Source organism: Tachyglossus aculeatus, chromosome 14 (genome assembly GCF_015852505.1).
Source record: "Tachyglossus aculeatus isolate mTacAcu1 chromosome 14, mTacAcu1.pri, whole genome shotgun sequence".
Classification (NCBI taxonomy): Eukaryota; Metazoa; Chordata; class Mammalia; order Monotremata; family Tachyglossidae; genus Tachyglossus; species Tachyglossus aculeatus.
The window spans coordinates 42673452-42691792 of NC_052079.1; the positions used below are offsets into that span (position 1 = coordinate 42673452).

The 18341-nt window shown below is 42.6% G+C and overlaps 1 protein-coding gene across 1 annotated transcript in view; it reads left to right on the forward strand.

Moving 5' to 3' along the window:
- Nucleotides 1-18341, forward strand: part of LOC119936850 (PARP1 binding protein) — a 54797-nt gene that overhangs the window by 1088 nt on the left and 35368 nt on the right. Inside the window, exons 2-3 of the mRNA XM_038756384.1 lie at nt 5494-5647; nt 15238-15468. Coding sequence (XP_038612312.1) covers nt 5498-5647; nt 15238-15468 — 381 coding nt within the window. The 5' untranslated portion in view covers nt 5494-5497. The remainder of the gene's footprint in view (nt 1-5493; nt 5648-15237; nt 15469-18341) is intronic.

Below are 18341 nucleotides of genomic sequence, written 5' to 3' on the forward strand. Positions count from 1 at the left end.
GATGATGATGATTACTCTATTTTATTTGTGCATATCTATTCTATTTATTTTATTTTGTTAGTATGTTTGGTTTTGTTCTCCATCTCCCCCCTTTTAGACTGTGAGCCCACTGTTGGGTAGGGACTGTCTCTATATGTTGCCCACTTGAACTTCCCAAGCGCTTAGTACAGTGCTCTGCACACAGTAAGCACTCAATAATTACGATTGATGATGATGATGATGATTACTCTATTTTATTTGTGCATATCTATTCTATTTATTTTATTTTGTTAGTATGTTTGGTTTTGTTCTCCGCCTCCCCCCTTTTAGACTGTGAGCCTGCTGTTGGGTAGGGACTGTCTCTATATGTTGCCAACTTGGACTTCCCAAGCGCTTAGTACAGTGCTCTGCACAGTGTAAGCACTCAATAAATACGATTGATGATGATGATGATGATTACTCTATTTATTTTATTTGTGCATATCTATTCTATTTATTTTATTTTGTGAGTATGTTTGGTTTTGTTCTCCGCCTCCCCCTTTTAGACGGTGAGCCCACTGTTGGGTAGGGGCTGTCTCTAGATGTTGCCAACTTGTGCTTCCCAAGCGCTTAGTACAGTGCTCTGCACACAGTTAACACTCAATAAATATGATTGATGATGATGATGAATAAATACGATTGATGATGATGATTACTCTATTTATTTTATTTGTGCATATCTATTCTATTTATTTTATTTTGTTAGTATGTTTGGTTTTGTTCTCCGTCTCCCCGCTTTTAGACTGTGAGCCCACTGTTGGGTAGGGACTGTCTCTAGATGTTGCCAACTTGGACTTCCCAAGCGCTTAGTCCAGTGCTCTGCACACAGTAAGCGCTCAATAAATACGATTGATTGATTGATTAAGGAGAAGCAGCGTGGCTCAGTGGAAAGAGCCCGGGCTTGGGAGTCAGAGGTCCTGGGTTCTAATCAATCAATCGTATTTGTTGAGCACTTACTGTGTGCAGAGCACTGTACTAAGCGCTTGGGAAGCACAAGTTGGCAACGTATAGAGATAGTCCCTACCCAACAGTGGGCTCACAGTCTAAAAGGGGGAGACGGAGAACAAAACCAAACATCCTAACAAAATAAAATAAATAGAATAGATACGTACAAGTAAAATAAGTAAATAAATAGAGTAATAAATATGTACAAACATATATACAGGTGCTGTGGGGAAGGGAAGGAGGTAAGATGAGGGGGATGGAGAGGGGGACGAGGGGGAGAGGAAGGAAGGGGCTCAGTCTCACCAGCGGCACCGGGGAGTGGGTCTTCCGCTCTGCCAATCCCCGCTCTGCCAATTCATAATAATCATAATGCCATTTATTAAGCGCTTGCTATGTGCAAAGCACTGTTCTAAGCGCTGGGGAGGTTACAAGGTGATCAGGTTGTCCCATGGGAAGCTCACAGTCCCCATCCCCATTTTACAGATGAGGGAACTGAGGCCCAGAGAATCAATCAATCAATCAATCGTATTTATTGAGCACTTACTGTGCGCAGAGCACTGTAGTAAGCGCTTGGGAAGTCCAAGTTGGCAACATATAGAGACAGTCCCTACCCAACAGTGGGCTCACAGTCTAAAAGGGGGAGACGGAGAACAAAACCAAACATACTAACAAAATAAAATAAATAGAATAGATATGTACAAGTAAAATAAATAGAGTAATAAATATGTACAGACATATATACAGGTGCTGTGGGGAAGGGAAGGAGGTAAGATGAGGGGGATGGAGAGGGGGAGAGGAAGGAAGGGGCTCAGTCTCACGAGCGGCACCGGGGAGTGGGTCTTCCGCTCTGCCAATCCCCACTCTGCCAATTCATAGTAATCATAATGCCATTTATTAAGCGCTTGCTATGTGCAAAGCACTGTTCTAAGCGCTGGGGAGGTTACAAGGTGATCAGGTTGTCCCACGGGGGGCTCACAGTCCCCATCCCCATTTTACAGATGAGGGAACTGAGGCCCAGAGAAGTGAAGTGACCTGCCCAAAGTCACATAGTTGACAAGTGTCGGAGCCGGGATTTGAACCCATGACCTCTGGCTGCAAAGCCCATGCTCTTTCCACTGAGCCCGCTGCTTCTCTAATTGTGAGCTGGGTGCCTTTGGGCAAGAGAAGCAGCGTGGCTCAGTGGAAAGAGCCCGGGCTTTGGAGTCAGAGGTCATGGGTTCAAATCCCAGCTCTGCCAAATGTCAGCTATGTGACTTTGGGCAGGTCACTTAACTTCTCTGGGCCTCATTTACCTCATCTGTAAAATGGGGATTAAAACTGTGGGACAACCTGATCACCTTGTAAACTCCCCAGCGCTTAGAACAGTGCTTTGCACGTAGTAAGTGCTTAATAAAAGCCATTGTTATTATTATTATTAAGTCACTTCTCTTCTCTGGGCCTCAGTTCCCTCATCTGTAAAATGGGGATTAAGACTGTGAACCCCCTGTGGGACAACCTGATCACCTTGTAACCTCCCCAGCGCTTAGAACAGTGCTTGGCACATAGTAAGTGCTTAATAAATGTCATCATTATTATTATTATTATTAATCATGCTATTTCTTAACCAATTACTATGTGCCAAGCACTGTTCTAAGCGCTGGGATAGATCCAAGATGATCAGGTTGTCCCACGTGGGACTCACAGACTAGAGAAGCAGTGTGGCTCAGTGGAAAGAGCCCGGGCTTGGGACTCAGAGGTCGTGGGTTCTAATCCTGACTCCGCCACTTGTCTGCTGTGTGACTTTGGGCAAGTCACTTAAATTCTCTGAGCCTCAGTTCCCTCATCTGGAAAATGGGGATTCAGACTGTGAGCCCCATGTGGGACAGCCTGATCACCTTGTAGCTCCCCAGCGCTTAGAACAGTGCTTGACACATAGTAAACGCTTAACAAATGCCATTATTATTATTATCTTCATTTTACGGATGAGGTAACTGAGGCACAGAAAAGTGAAGTGACTCGCCCAGAGTCACGCAGCAGGCAGGTGGCGGAGGCGGAATTCGAACCCATGACTTCTGACTTCCAAGCTCGGGCTTTTCCACTAAGCCACGCTACTGCTTTGCTTCTTCGCACTCCGCCGGGCTTGTTTGTTTCTTAACTATGCACGTGCTTCTTGGCGGGGTTTTCAATCCTACAGCACTTAATAAATATTAGGGTACTTGCTAAATGCTTACTGTGTGCCAAGCACTGTTCTAAGCGCTGGGGTAGACCAAGGTAATCAGGTTGGACACAGTCCCTGTCTCCCCTAGGGTTCCCACTTTGACTCCCCATTTTACAGCTAAGGTAACTGAGCCACAGAGAAGCAGAGTGGCCTAATGGCAAGAGCCCGGGCTTGGGAGTCAGAGGACGTGGGTTCTAATCCCGGCTCTGCCACTTATCAGCTGTTTGACCTTGGGCAAGCCACTTAGCTTCTCTGTGCCTCAGTGACCTCATCTGTAAAATGGGGATTAAGACTGAGCCCCACGTGGGGCAACCTGATTACCTTGTATCTACTCCACTGCTTAGTACAGTGCTTGGCACATAGTCAATGCTTATCAAATACTATAACTATTATTATTAGTACAGTGCTCAAGCGCTTAGTACAGTGCTCTGCACATAGTAAGCGCTCAATAAATACGATCGATTATTATTATTATTAAGGGAGGGACAGAGGCAAAAGGACTTTATAACATGACTAGCACTTTTAGACAAGGCCCTGCCACAACCCTGAGCCACTCTGTATTTTGGCTAGGATCTAATCAATCAATCAAGCATACTTACTTGCGTACATATCTGTAATTTTTTTTATACTAATATCTGTTTCCCCCCCTCCAGACTGTCAGCTCATTGTGGGCAGGAAAATTCTATTTATTGTAGTGTTAGTGGAAACGGCACGGGCTTTGGGAGTCAGAGGACAGGGGTTCTCATCCCAGCTCTGCTGCTTGTCTGCTGTTTGACCTTAGACAAGTCACTTAACTCCTCTGTGCCTCAGTTACCTCATCTGTAAAATGGGGATTAAGACTGAGCCCCACGTGGGACAACCTGATTATCTTTGTATCTTCCCCAGCTCTTAGAACAGTTCTTGGCACATAGTAAGCACCTAACAAATAGGGACTGTCACTATATGTTGCCAGCTTGTACTTCCCAAGTGCTTAGTACAGTGCTCTGCACACAGTAAACGCTCAATAAATACGATTATTATTGTCAAATGTGAGCCATGGTGATATCTCTGCACCATGAATGAATGAATGAATCTACCCTCCAACTCATTAATTCCCACTGAATCAGTGACTATTATAAGGAGGTTTTCTGTAATACAGGGTCCTCAAGAACCCAAGGACCACATTACAGTAGTGACCTTTACCTTCTGGAGGAGGCGACTTTATTTTATTTTATTTTTAGGAGGGCTTTGAGCAAGTGGAGGGACTTGGGTGGAGTCACAGGGCTGCCAGACGAAAAAGCAGTGTGCTTTGCTTGGTAGTAATGAAGACAAATAGGGTGTATTCAGGTGATAGGGAAAAATCTGTAGCTAATGGCAGCAAGTTTGTGAGAAGCATCAGTAGAATGACACCATGTTAATACACACTGTCTGTCGACTCTACCATAGCGTACTTTTCCAAGCTTTCAGTACAGTAGTCTGTGTAAGTAAGCACTCAAATACCATTGTTTGTCATTAATTAATCACAGTGTTCAGAGGAATAGAAACGGGGTAACACAAAAAAAGACTTAGGACTCAGTTGGAAAAGGCAAAGAGAAATGAAAGTCTTCAAAATGATGAAAGGTGTGAACAGGACAGAACTTGAATCGCTCACCAGATCCCATGACATAAGAATAATAGGGCACTGAATCCTGGAGACGGGTAGGTTAGGAACAAATAAAAGAAATCACTTCTCCATAGCAGGTTATAAATGTATGAGGTTCGTTACCATGGGAAGTGGTGCAGTTGGAATTGATTCACTAGGGGCTTGGGGACCTTTCAGGATAAGTGGTCCGTGAGTTAATGATGTAGAAGTGAACATCGTTAGATGGTTTTTCCTTAACTATTCAAGGAGGGTGGCCATCTCACATCTACCAAGCATCCTTGCCCCTGTCACAGACAGAATAGTCGTTAAATGGTTGTTCGGATCCAGTAATTTTATTTCTCCTTTTTACATTTCGTCATCCACAAATATTTTTTGCAAATTTATATTGTGTGCCTAAAACAAGCACTTAGTACAGTGCCCTGCACACAGTAAGCGCTCAATAAATACGATTGAATGAATAATATCTTACGCCTGATTTTAACCAAAGCAGTGGATTGTCCTATTCCAAAAGATTGTCTTGAGCCAAATGAAATGAAAGAAAAGTATCAGACCAGCTCAATTTCTGCCTTGCCTGAAGTTGTTAGTAGTCACCTTGCTGGTAAGTGCAGAATATTAATGTAATGATCATTATGGTATGCCTGAAACTAATTTATTGGTAAGGTCATTTTAACCTTCCTTTGATCCTCAACCTTATTTTCTCTCCTTTCTTTAGGAGAATGACTACCCTTCAGGAGTCGGTCTCAGTTATGATCAAAAAGTTTAGAAAAGGATGGCGTGGGCTTTGTAACTCTGAGAGGACAACAGTATGTGGTGCGGACTTCATGTTGTTGGCCTTGCAACTTTCAGTGGCAGAGATCAACAAGCAGGTAAGTGAACTTCAGCAAAATTTTAAAGTAGGAAAGCTAGCCAATAGTTAATTATAAAGAACTATGGCATGAGGTGTGCATGAATGTGTATCAAACTAATTGTACTTTCCAAGCGCTTTGTACAGTGCTCTGCACACAGTAAGTGCTCAATAAATACAATTGAATGAATGAATGAAAATTGTCATGTAGTTTAAGCAAGCGGCCTCCGTTTGTTACTGGCCAAGCTTCCCCTGGGGCTCAGTGACCATTGCAGGCTATTTGGAATTGGGGACAGGAAATGGTAAGAAAAGGTAATTAATATAGCAACTGAAAATGATAGCAGAATTATAATAATAATAATGGTATTTGTTGAGCGCTTATTATGTGCCAGGCACTGTTCTAAGCGCTGGGGTAGATACAAGATAATTCGGTTGGACACAGTCCCTGTCCCACACAGGGTTCACAGTCTTAGTCTCCATTTTACAGAAGAGGACACAGAGGAGAAGTGACTTGCCCAAGTTCACACAGGAGACAAGCGGCGGAGCTGAGATTAGAACCCAAGACTTTCTGACTCCCAGACTCATGCTCTAGCCACTAGAACAGAATGTTCAATTTAATTATTTACGCTGATGGGCGAAGAAAGCTGATGGTATATCTTTCAACTACTAAACACTAGGGCTTGGTATTACAACTAGCGTGCTTTCTAAAGGATTTAATCCTGCTTTTTAAAAATATAAAATTAGGTTAGGATCAAATTCTAGATTTAGATACGATTTTTGAATTAAGACCCAAAGTGCCCAAAGTATACTGCTATCAAAAAACATAGCTAGATTGAGAACTAATTGAGAAACAGCGTGGTGTAGGGGAAAGAGCAAGTCCCTAGGAGGTAGAGGACTTGAGTACTAATTTTGGCGCTGCCACTTGGCCTGCTGTAACCTTGGGTAAGTCAATTAAATTATCTGGGTCTCAGTTACCTCATCTGTGAAATGGGAATTAAGATGGTGAGCCTTATGTGGGACAGGAACTGTGTCCAACCGGATTATCTTATATCTACCCCAGAGCTTAATACCATTGTTGGTATCATTCGTCTATCATTTTACAAACACCATAACCCCCGCCCCCCCCCAAAAAAAATGTTCTGAAAAATGCGTAAATCTTGCTTTTCACATTTTATCCTTGGGAAATACAATATTCATGATGTTTGTCAGAGATTTAAAGCATAGAGCAGTTTGAACTTCCTTCAGATGCTAGCCAGCTGGCACGTTTGTTCCTAGCAAAAACATTTTCTGATTGACCACAAGCCCTATCAGTTGGTTGTTACTGGTGTAAATAGTAGTCTATGCTGTCATGATGGGCACCTGATCAAGAAAACTGATATTTGTAGCACATTTTTTTATGAATTTTTAATGTTTTTATAAATCTCATATCATTAATCCAGTCAAAACCTCTTCTCTCAACATCAAGGGCAGGCAGTTTTACTTAAGGGAATAATGTGAGCACGTTCGTGTCTACTACCATTTAAATTTGCTAATGGCTTGAATAGAGACAACTTTCAATTGAGGCTTCTCTATAGAAAAAAAATAACGCTATTGACGATAACTAAACCCAAGCTAATTTAAAGCATCTCTAGTGGCGGGGAGAATATTTTTTAATATAAGTATATGGAGAATAGTGTTTCAAATATAGAAATGTTATGAGCCAGTTTTTATTTTTGCTTTTTCTAATCTTGTGGTCTTGGAACACACAACTGGAAAATAAGTGACTGGCCTAGTCTCACCAAATACATCTTATTTTCATGATTCTGGGCAAAGAGACTCTAGCAACAGTAGTTCAGTGGAGACAGTTTTGAGGATAACTGAGTCGGTGAATCTGAAATACTCTAACTGTTCCGTAAGCTAGAAGGAGTCAAGGACAGGTGGAAGCCCTTTGATATTCATCCCAGCCTCATAACACTTACTTGCATAATCCATCTGTAATTAATTTTGTCTGTCTTCCCCCTATAGTCTGTTAAGTTTTTCTTGGGCAGGGATCATGCCTACCAACTTGATTATCTGATACTCTTCCCAAGCACTTCTTATAGTGCTCTGCACCTCAAGCCCTCAATAAATACCCTGGATTGAAGCAGGAGAATGGCTCAAGACTTGCTCTTTTGGGGCAGGATTGTCTTGGAGGTTTGTACTTTCAGGTTTCCATTCCCACCCTGCATCAGACGTAGGGGACAAATAAAACAAAAACCGCGGGCAGCCAGTGGAAATACTTAGAACATCGGGGGTTTTGCCATTTCTAGGCGGGCGTTGAGGATGAGAAGGGTTGGTTTTGGTTTTTAAAACTTAGTTATTTTCCATTGTTTCCCACTTCTCTCCCCATATGTTGTAGCTTTCCAAATATTTAGTGCAGTGCTTTGCACTCAATGAGTGCTCAATAAATGCAATGACTCCTGCTGCTTCTATTACTACTATGTGAGTTTAGAGTCCAGTGGGGGAAACAGTCAAAAATGGTGATCATTCTATTATTTAATAATAATAGTAATAGCATTTGTTAAGCACTTACTATGTGCAAAGCACTGTTCTAAGTGCTGGGGATGATACAAGGTGATCAGATTGTCCAACGTAGGGCTCACAGTCGTCATCCCCATTTTACAGCTGAGGTAACTGAGACACAGAGATGTTACGTGACTTGCCCGAAGTCACACAGCTGACAATTGCCGGAGCCGGAATTAGAACCCAAGACCTCTGACTCCCAAGCCCGAACTCTTTCCACTGAGCCACGCTGCTTCTCTTTAAGCACTTCTTGTATGCCAGCGCTGGAGCAGATTCAAGATAGGTTGGATTTAGTCTCCGACTGTGAGCCCGTTGTTGGGTATGGACCGTCTCTATATGTTGCCGACTTGTACTTCCCAAGCGCTTAGTGCAGTGCTGTGCACACAGTAAGCGCTCAATAAATACGATTGAATGAATGAGTGACTGTCCCACATGGGGCCACAAGTCTAAAGGGGAGAGAGTTATTTCATCCCTATTTTAAATGTGGGGAACTGAGACATTAAATGACTGTCTAAGGACACACAAGTGGCAGGGCTGGAACTCGTCACGTGATTCCCAGGCCCCTGGTCTTTCCACTAGGCCAAGCTGGTTCTCTCACAAATAAAAATAGTAGGGGCAGGAGGAAGAATAAGGATATAGTAGGAAGTACTTTTGGGACAGGCATACAAATTATTCATCTGTGCCAACCCTGCCGCTTAGAACAGTGCTTGACACGTAGTAAGCACTTAACAGATACCATAATTATTGTAAAAGATGGGAGTCCTTCGGATCCAGAATTTATTTATTGTGTGTCTCCCACTCTAGACTTTAAGCTCGCTCTGGTCAGGGAACAAGTGTACCAATTCTATCGTACTCTGTCAAGCACTTAGTACAGGGTTCTGCACATTGTAAGTGCTTAATAAATGCAATTGATTGATTGGCTCTATCACCCCCCCACCCTCCTCACCCCACCATTAATCTGGGACTGTGAATCCCTTGGAAGCCAGGGTCCATGTTTAATTCTCATCTGTTTATTTTTCTTCTGTTCTTATTAAATATTATCGACTGACCTCATAGCTCTCGGCACCTTGAGATTTGGCCAATTTGCCCACTGTGGGAAATTCACTAAGCTCATAAGCCTCAATCAAATGGCTGATCATGTTAGGGCTCAGGATAAATTCTCTTCTCCATATTCCAGCATGTCTGGGGTAAAGGAGGTCTGGTGTAAATAGTAGATTATGCTGTCATGATGGGCACCTGATCATGAAAATTGATATTTGTAGCGCTTTTTTTATGAATTTTAAATGTTTTTATAAATCTAATACTGTTAATTCAGTCAAAACCTCTTCTCCCAAGATCAAGGGCAGGCAGTTTTACTTAAGGGAATAAGTAGCCGGTGGAAATACGGTTCAGTTTATTCTGTGAAGCCTGCCCACAGGCATATGGACCCTAGTGTTGGAATGTGTTTCTGATCTTCTGGCAAATTATTCTTAGTCAATGGGTTATGAGCATTAATTAAAGTCATGTAGACAGTTTTTAGGCATTGATATATGCAGCAATGAGTTCTTAAAGATATAAGCTTATTAAGGCACACAGACAGTGGTAAATGGTATTGTTGAATGTCTTGTAGGAGGTGTCCATCTTTGGGGCATCAGGTTAGCATCAAACTGAAGTTTTCAGAGCTTTAGCCCTGTCTAGCTCAATAAACAACTGTAATCTGCAGATCATTCATTCATTCGTACTTATTGAGCGCTTACTGTGTCTCAGCGTCTCTTTCCCAAGCTGTTCGTCAATGTCACTTAAGTGCCAGACTCAAAAGCCAATTGAAAGCACAATAAAAACCAAAAAGGGCTAGGTTATCAAAGCCTTGCTCACCAGAACAAATGTCTGTATAAATTGAATGACAGTAGAATACTTTAAATCATTGCTGCAAGATGAGCTGAAATAAGGCCTGAAAGCAGGAGGGCTAGATTATCAGGGTTAGCAAGGTTCAAATAAAGTGTAACCTCAGAGAACAGCTTAGTGTTGCAACCCAACTATGGCTGACAGACCGGCCCTGACATATTGCCCTTTTGCAGTTCGTTCATTCATTCATTCATTCAATCGTATTTATTGAGCGCTTACTGTGTGCAGAGCACTGTACTAAGCGCTTGGGAAGTACAAGTTGACAACAGATAGAGACGGTCCCTACCCAACTGTGGGCTCACAGTCTAGAAGGGGGGAGACAGAGAACAAAACAAAACGTATTAACAAAATAAAATAAATATAATAAATATGTACAGATAAAATAATTAAAGTTGAAGCCTCGATAGGATCATGAGACTAAGGAGAAACAAAAATCTGTCCCAGTCCCAATGAACAGCAAACATGTCAGTACAACAGCAAGAGTTCGTGTGGCCTAGTGGAAAGAGCAAGGGCCAGGGGATCATTGGATCCAGGTTCTAATCCTGACTCTGCCACTTGCCAAGAATGACCTGGCAAAGTCCTTGAACTTCTCTGAGCATCAGTTTCCTCATCAGTAAAATGGGGATTTAACACCTTTTTTCCCTCTCCCTTAGACGGAGTCCCACAGGGACTTTGGCCAACCTGATAATCTTTTATTCACCCCAGGGGTTACTACGATGCTTGGCATATAGTAAGCACTTTACAGATGCAACTATCATCATCATTATTATTATTATAATAATAATTTTTAGACTGTGAGGCCAATGTTGGGTAGGGACTGTCTCTATATGTTGCCAGTTTGTACTTCCCAAGCGCTTAGTACAGTGCTCTGCACATAGTAAGCGCTCAATAAATACGATTGATGATGATGATGATTATAACTAATTATTATGCATCGGTCTTTTCAGCTACATCCATGCATATGGGTAAAATTCACCCTCAGTGAAGTCATCTTCAAATGGGGTGGGCAACTTTATGTCCACCCAGTGCTTTTCAGCATATTATATAAGGTAAAGTGTTTAGCATCAGTGATTGATTAGAAATAGTTTGTAAGCAAAACCAGAGCAGCCTGGAGGTTGCTATGGTCAATCGATGAATGGTATTTATTAAGCACTTACTCTGTGCAGAGCTCTGTACTCAGTGCTTGGGAGACTACAGTACAACAGAGTTGGTAGACACAGTTGTTGAAGAAACAGTGGGGGTTTGGTGCTGCTCATGCGATGTGAATTTGGGTCCTCCCTCAGCACCACCCCTGTCCCTGCTAAATTCATTCCTTTCCAGAAATAAAATTCCAACTGGGATTTGGACTTACTCCGGGGGTACGGGAGGCAGGAAGCTTGGGGGGCAACTCCAATCAGGGCCAAGTGTCCTGCAGTGCCTGCATCATCATCAATCATATTTATTGAGCGCTTACTGTGTGCAGAGCACTGTTCTAAGCGCTTGGGAAGTACAAGTTGGCAACATATAGAGACAGTCCCTACCCAACAGTGGGCTCACAGTCTAAAAGGGGGAGACAGAGAACAAAACCAAACATACTAACAAAATAAAATAAATAGAATAGATATGTACAAGTAAAATAAATAAATAGAGTAACAAATATGTACAAACATATATACATATATACAGGTGCTGTGGGAGGATGGAGAGGGGCACGAGAGGGAGAGGAAGGAAGGGGCTCAGTCTGGGAAGGCCTCCTGGAGGAGGTGAGCTCTCAGTAGGGCCTTGAAGGGAGGAAGAGAGCTAGCTTGGCGGATGGGCAGAGGGAGGGCATTCCAGGCCCAGGGGATGACGTGGGCCGGGGGTCGATGGTGGGACAGGCGACAACGAGGTACGGTGAGGAGATTAGTGGCAGAGGAGCGGAGGGTGCGGGCTGGGCTGTAGAAGGAGAGAAGGGAGGTGAGGTAGGAGGGGGCGAGGTGATGGACAGCCTTGAAGCCCAGGGTGAGGAGTTTCTGCCTGATGCGCAGATTGATTCGTAGCCACTGGAGATTTTTGAGGAGGGGAGTAACATGCCCAGAGCGTTTCTGGACAAAGACAATCCGGGCAGCAGCATGAAGTATAGATTGAAGTGGGAAGAGACACGAGGATGGGAGATCAGAGAGAAGGCTGATGCAGTAGTCCAGACGGGATAGGATGAGAGCTTGAATGAGAAGGGTAGCAGTGTGGATGGAGAGGAAAGGGCGGATCTTGGCAATGTTGCGGAGCTGAGACCGGCAGGTTTTGGTGACGGCTTGGGTGTGAGGGGTGAACGAGAGAGGAGTCGAGGATGACACCAAGGTTGCGGGGTTGTGAGACGGGAAGGATGGTAGTGCCATCAACAGAGATGGGAAAGTCAGGGAGAGGGCAGGGTTTGGGAGGGAAGACAAGGAGTTCAGTCTTGGACATGTTGAGTTTTAGATGGCGGGCAGACATCCAGATGGAGATGTCCTGAAGGCAAGAGGAGATGCGAGCCTGGAGAGGGGGGAGAGAGCAGGGGCAGAGATGTAGATCTGGGTGTCATCAGCATAGAGATGATAGTTGAAGCCGTGGGAGTGAATGAGGCCTCAAGTACCCCCAGATCCCTCCCGCCTCCCTATAGGAGCATTGGAATGGACTAGAGCTTCCTGTGGAGCTTGTGCCAGCGCTGTCCTGTGCCTGGATGAAGACTTGGGCTGTTGTCACTCCCATGACTGCTGCAGCTCAGCCTAACTCCGCCTCCTAACAGGAGGCAGTGCTGGAGCTGGGGAGGGCCTAGAGCAGACCATGCCCAGTCTCCCCCAGCTTTAGGGGAGCAGGGTCTCCTGGTCGAAGAAGCCACGCGTGCGCCGAACCAAGATAACTACACCCGCACCACTGTGGTCTTTGTGGAGTCCACTTGACGTGGACTTTGACACAACAGCCTCTTGCTACCTTCCCTCTTAGACTCAAGTGTGTCTTCCTAGTGTTGGCATACCTTCCTACTTGCAGCTGTAAACTCTTTAATATTGATGTGAAGAAGTAGATTTTACAGCTGTCTGCTGCTGCAAACTATTTAATATTGATGTAAAGAAGTAGATTTTACAGAAGAGTACAATCATTTCACCCCCACACAGCCACTGAACAACATTAAGAAAAACCAAACAACAACTTGTGAGCGTTCAGCAAGGGAAGGCAATAGTCAAATTCTTTATTGGACTAAAAATCTGGTCTTCTTTGAAGGGCACCATAATTAAGGCCTAGAAGATTTGATTCTTTGTAAAAGAATACAGGAACAGAAAGCACTCGGTGAAATTCACCCATGGCCCCAACAAAAGGGAAATGTTGAAGAGGGATCTATCAAGAAGATTGTACACTTAGGTAAGGGTTGCAAGGAAATGTTCACACTGAGGAACAAAATGTGTCCAAAACGATAGAGTCTCTCCGAAACGAGGAAGTAATCCAAGACAGATTGCCATCTATGTTATTTCTCCTGGAAAAAGTGGCAAGCTGAGCAGGGAAGAAAACTAGAGAGGATGGTGTTTAGGCACACCTTTGCAATTTGACAACTATTGAAATGAAACCTGGCTGGTTTTTTAGCACTGATTTGTTAGAGGGGTACAGGCCAAAAAATTCACTAGCAATAGAGAGTCCACTCAGGGGCCATAATTTTGAGACCGGGAAATGCAAGGTTGGTAGGGTTTAATAGTGGTGTTTTGCTTTTATGGGAGCGCATTTAAATGAAATATAATTCTATATCTAGTGGAAAGAAATGGAACTGGGAGTTCGAAGACATCGGTACAAATCCCACCTCTGCAACTGCTGACAGTTTAGTTCTCTAGGCCTCAGTTTATTCACCTGAAAACGGGGGTGGAATGTACCTGTTTGAATGTGAGCCTTAGATTGTAACCCCCTCAGGAAGTGCTTAATCGTATTGAGCACTTACTGTATGCAGAGCACTTTACTGAGCACTTGAGAGAGTACGACGTAACAGAGTTGGTAGATATGCTCCTGCACACAATCATCATCATCATCATCATCAATCGTATTTATTGAGCACTTACTGTGTGCAGAGCACTGTACTAAGCGCTTGGGAAGTACAAATTGGCAACATATAGAGACAGTCCCTACCCAACAGTGGGCTCACAGTCTAAAAGGGGGAGACAGAGAACAAAACCAAACATACTAACAAAATAAAATAAATAGAATAGATATGTACAAGTAAAATAAATAAATAAATAGAGTAATAAATATGTACAAACGTATATACATATATACACAATGACCTTACGGTCTAGATGGGGAGACAGACATTAATCAGATAAATTACAAATATGTACATAAGTGTGGGGCTGAGGGAGGGGAGAATAAAGGGTGCCAATCCAAGTTCATTCAGGTGAATTTTTTGAGCTCTCAACTGTGTGAGGAGCACTGTACTAAGTGCTTGGGAGAGTACAATATAACAATAGACATATTTACTGCCCATAACAAGCTTACAGAGAGGGAGACAGACATTAGTATAAATAAATTACAGGTATAAGTGCTGTGGGGATGGGGGCAAGGTGATGAATAAAGGGAGCAAGGACAACACAGAAGGGAGAGGGAGAAGAGAAAATGAGGGCTTAGTTGGGGAAGGTTTCTTGGAGAAGATGTGCTTTTAATAAGGGTTTGAAGGTGGGGAGATGGGTTGTCAGATAATAAATTCCTCAGAACATTTTATGTTGGAACTTGAAAAAATTGCTTGACCTCACTTTTATATTTTTAAAAATCTCTGATATAACAACTTTCAAGAACTCAAGCGGAATGGAATGTCTCTCAATCTCCTTCTAGTCTTAAGCACCTTGTGGGCCGGGATCATCTATGCCGCTTTTGTATCGCACTTTCCCAGGGCTCTTCGTACAGTAGGCACTTAATAAATACCAGTGATTGATTGAATCTGCACTACTTATACCCTACATTCTTGATAACTCTAAATTAAATTTATATTTTTGGGAAGAAATTGGAGAAATTCAGAGAAGACTTCAGAGCTATAACCTCCAGGTGTTTTATATGCTAGCAAACTCTTGGTCCCCTATCTCTTCTTCTATAACTGTCTCTTCACATCTCATTTTAGGAGAACGATAAATGATCAACTTAAATCGTCACAAAATCCCAACTTATGGCTCTATGAGAAATACTTAGCTTTGCTGATTATTTTCCTTTTATATTCTTTAGCAGTCTGGAGAATTCACAGCCTCCCTTAGTGATGTTTTGGCGACTTGGAAGTTCTTACTACATGAGAAACTAGACCTGCCGTACCAAGACATGAAAGTACTTGAACGTTATGGAGAAATAAAGAAGACATATGATGATTTTTTGAAGAACAGCAATATACTGGATCTGATTGATGTGTACCAGAAGTGTAGTATGCTAGCTTCTGAATGTGAAGATGAAGAAATGTCTCCTGTGAGTATTTTCTTTTGCTACAGTACCAGTTGAATAATAAATAACTTCTTAAGGTGTAAGCTTCAGTCTTTAAAGTTCTGAAGTTATTGAAGTGGCTTGTTGGGGGTTCTTCTGAAGTTTTGAATGTGCAAAATTCTAGACTGTGAGCCCGCTGTTGGGTAGGGACGGTCTCTACATGTTGCCAACTTGTACTTCCCAAGCGCTTAGTACAGTGCTCTGCACACAGTAAGCGCTCAATAAATACGATTGAATGAATGAATATATGCCTTTTCTGAAGAAGACTACATCTTTAAAAACTCCTTGAGAAGGACACTGACCATTTAATTGGGGTGACTCCTTTTTGGGAGTTATTAAATGCCCCTTTTCCTTTAGCTACTATTACCAATTTTTCAGGGAAGAAAATGCTAAAAGATGCAATGATTTTTACCCATCGATGAGTAGTATCTATCCAATCCGTACTGCGTGCAGAGCACTGTATTAAGCACCTGGAAGGCTGCAGTTCAATCAATAGACACGATCCCTGCCTTCAAGGAACTTAAGAGGTATAACTACAGACAAGTGCAGGTAATTACTGCTTTTCCTGATTTAGCAGGATTCTAAGAACCCTATCTTTACAAAAACTTTTGCTTCAAAATTCTGCATGGTAGCATCATTTTAAGGTTACTTTCACAGGAGTTCGGTTTAAACATCTGGCTGTATTCAACAGATTACTTGAAGGGACTTTGCCAGCGGATGTTCTAGAAGCATTGTTTTTGCCTTAAACGCAGTAAAGAGAAGAGTAGGTCCATTACTGTTGTTGGAGCCGTGATCTATTAGGTCCACCTCATGATTTCTGAACCTTTTTTCCATCATCGTCATCATCAATCGTATTTATTGAGCGCTTACTATGTGCAGAGCACTGTACTAAGCGCTTGGGAAGTACAAATTGGCAACACATAGAGACAGTCCCTACCCAACAGTGGGCTCACAGTCTAAAAGGGGGAGACAGAGAACAAAACCAAACATACCAACAAAATAAAATAAATAGGATAGATATGTACAAGTAAAATAAATAAATAAATAAATAGAGTAATAAATACGTACAACCATATATACATATATACAGGTGCTGTGGGGAAGGGAAGGAGGTAAGATGGGGGGATGGAGAGGGGGACGAGGGGGAGAGGAAGGAAGGGGCTCAGTCTGGGAAGGCCTCCTGGAGGAGGTGAGCTCTCAGCAGGGCCTTGGTTTCATCAGTCAGTCAGCTTGGTTTCAGAAGTCTCAGGGTAGTCCCCAGTAGGGGATTGGTGACCAACAGAGAGAGTGAGTAGTAATCATGCTTATTGAGTAGTATTAGTATTTATTAGGCTTCCACTTGGTATAGGACACTCATCTAGGTGCCTAGAGAAGCAGCATGGTGGTAGTGGCAAGAGCATGGGCTTGGGAGCCAGAGGTCATGGGTTCTAATCCCTCTTCCACCATTTATCAGCTGTATGACTTTGGGCAGGTCACTTCTCTGTGCCTGTACCTCCTCTTTAAAATGGTAATTGAATCTGTGAGCCCCTCGTGGGACAACCTGATTACCTTCGTATCTACCCCAGTGCTTAGGACAGTGCTTGAGACATAGTAAGCACTCCACAAATACCATCATTATTATTATTATTCATACATTCAATCGCATTACTGAGCGCTTACTGTGTGCAGAGCACTGTACTAAGAGCTTGGAAAGTACAGTTCGCCAACAGAGACAATCCCTACCTAACAACAGGCTCAGTTTAGAAGGGGGGAGACAGACAACAAAATAAAACAAGTAGACAGGCATCAATAGCATCAAAAGTACAGAATCAAGAAAGTGACATGTTTCCCGCCCACAAGGAGCTTTTACTTTTGAATGGTGAGACAGCATAAAAATATTTACCACTAGTGTGGTCCAAACTGAATAATTGAACGGACATATATAAATGAATTCTGAGGATGGGTCGAAATAAATCGCAAGTGCTAAAGTTGGCTGATGAGTGAGTTTGTAGGATTTAGAGTGCGGAGTTCATGTTAGCATCTAGAGTCAAATGAGTTCTGTGAGCTTTTTTCAGACTGTTGGCGCAAGCAGCACAGATACTGTTTCAGTTGCTGTAGCTGGAATAAACACTGAGTCTGTTGGGACACCCACATATTTTGCAACATACATAAACTGTTTTGTAAAACTTTCTTCCATTCTAGATACTCTCTCCCCCTCCAAAATACCCCTATCCTTAAAATAGCACTTCTGGATTGGGGTGCAGAGTCAGGCTACCTGTCTTGGTGACTGTCTCAGTTGCTTAGACCCATCAGAATATTATTTCTAACGTTTCATTTGACTGTAGACCTAGATGACTCCATTTTAACCTGCTAAATTTGTGATCGTGATTGTCATTAAAACCTCTGGGAAGAAAATAGTCTCATTCTAGTGGGTAAACAGAAAATTACTGCAATATGGGCCTAAAAAAGCCTCATTAAAAGGAAAATTTTTTATCATACCTACCGATTCCTACCTTCCAAAAATAATAGCAATTCAATTTAAAATAGAAAATACAGAAAATGTTCAGGTAGGGTTAATAAAAGGCTAAAATTTATCCATGGTCCTGGCACAGTAATTCAAGGGACAGGTGGAAAGACAAGGACAATAATGCGAATGAAGAAAAGAAACTCCAAAGGTCTCCTAAACTGCCTTCTGTTATCTGTCTTCTCAAAAATGCAGTCTGTGCAAAGTTCATGTTAAAATGTAAAGAAATATCTCCAACTACCTGCTTGCTAACTAAAAAATACAGAGATGACTAAAGTTCAGTTTGCGTTTGTCAACTACGAGAGGCTTCGATTGAATAAAATCTAATATTCAGTGAGACTGGAATCAATTCAGT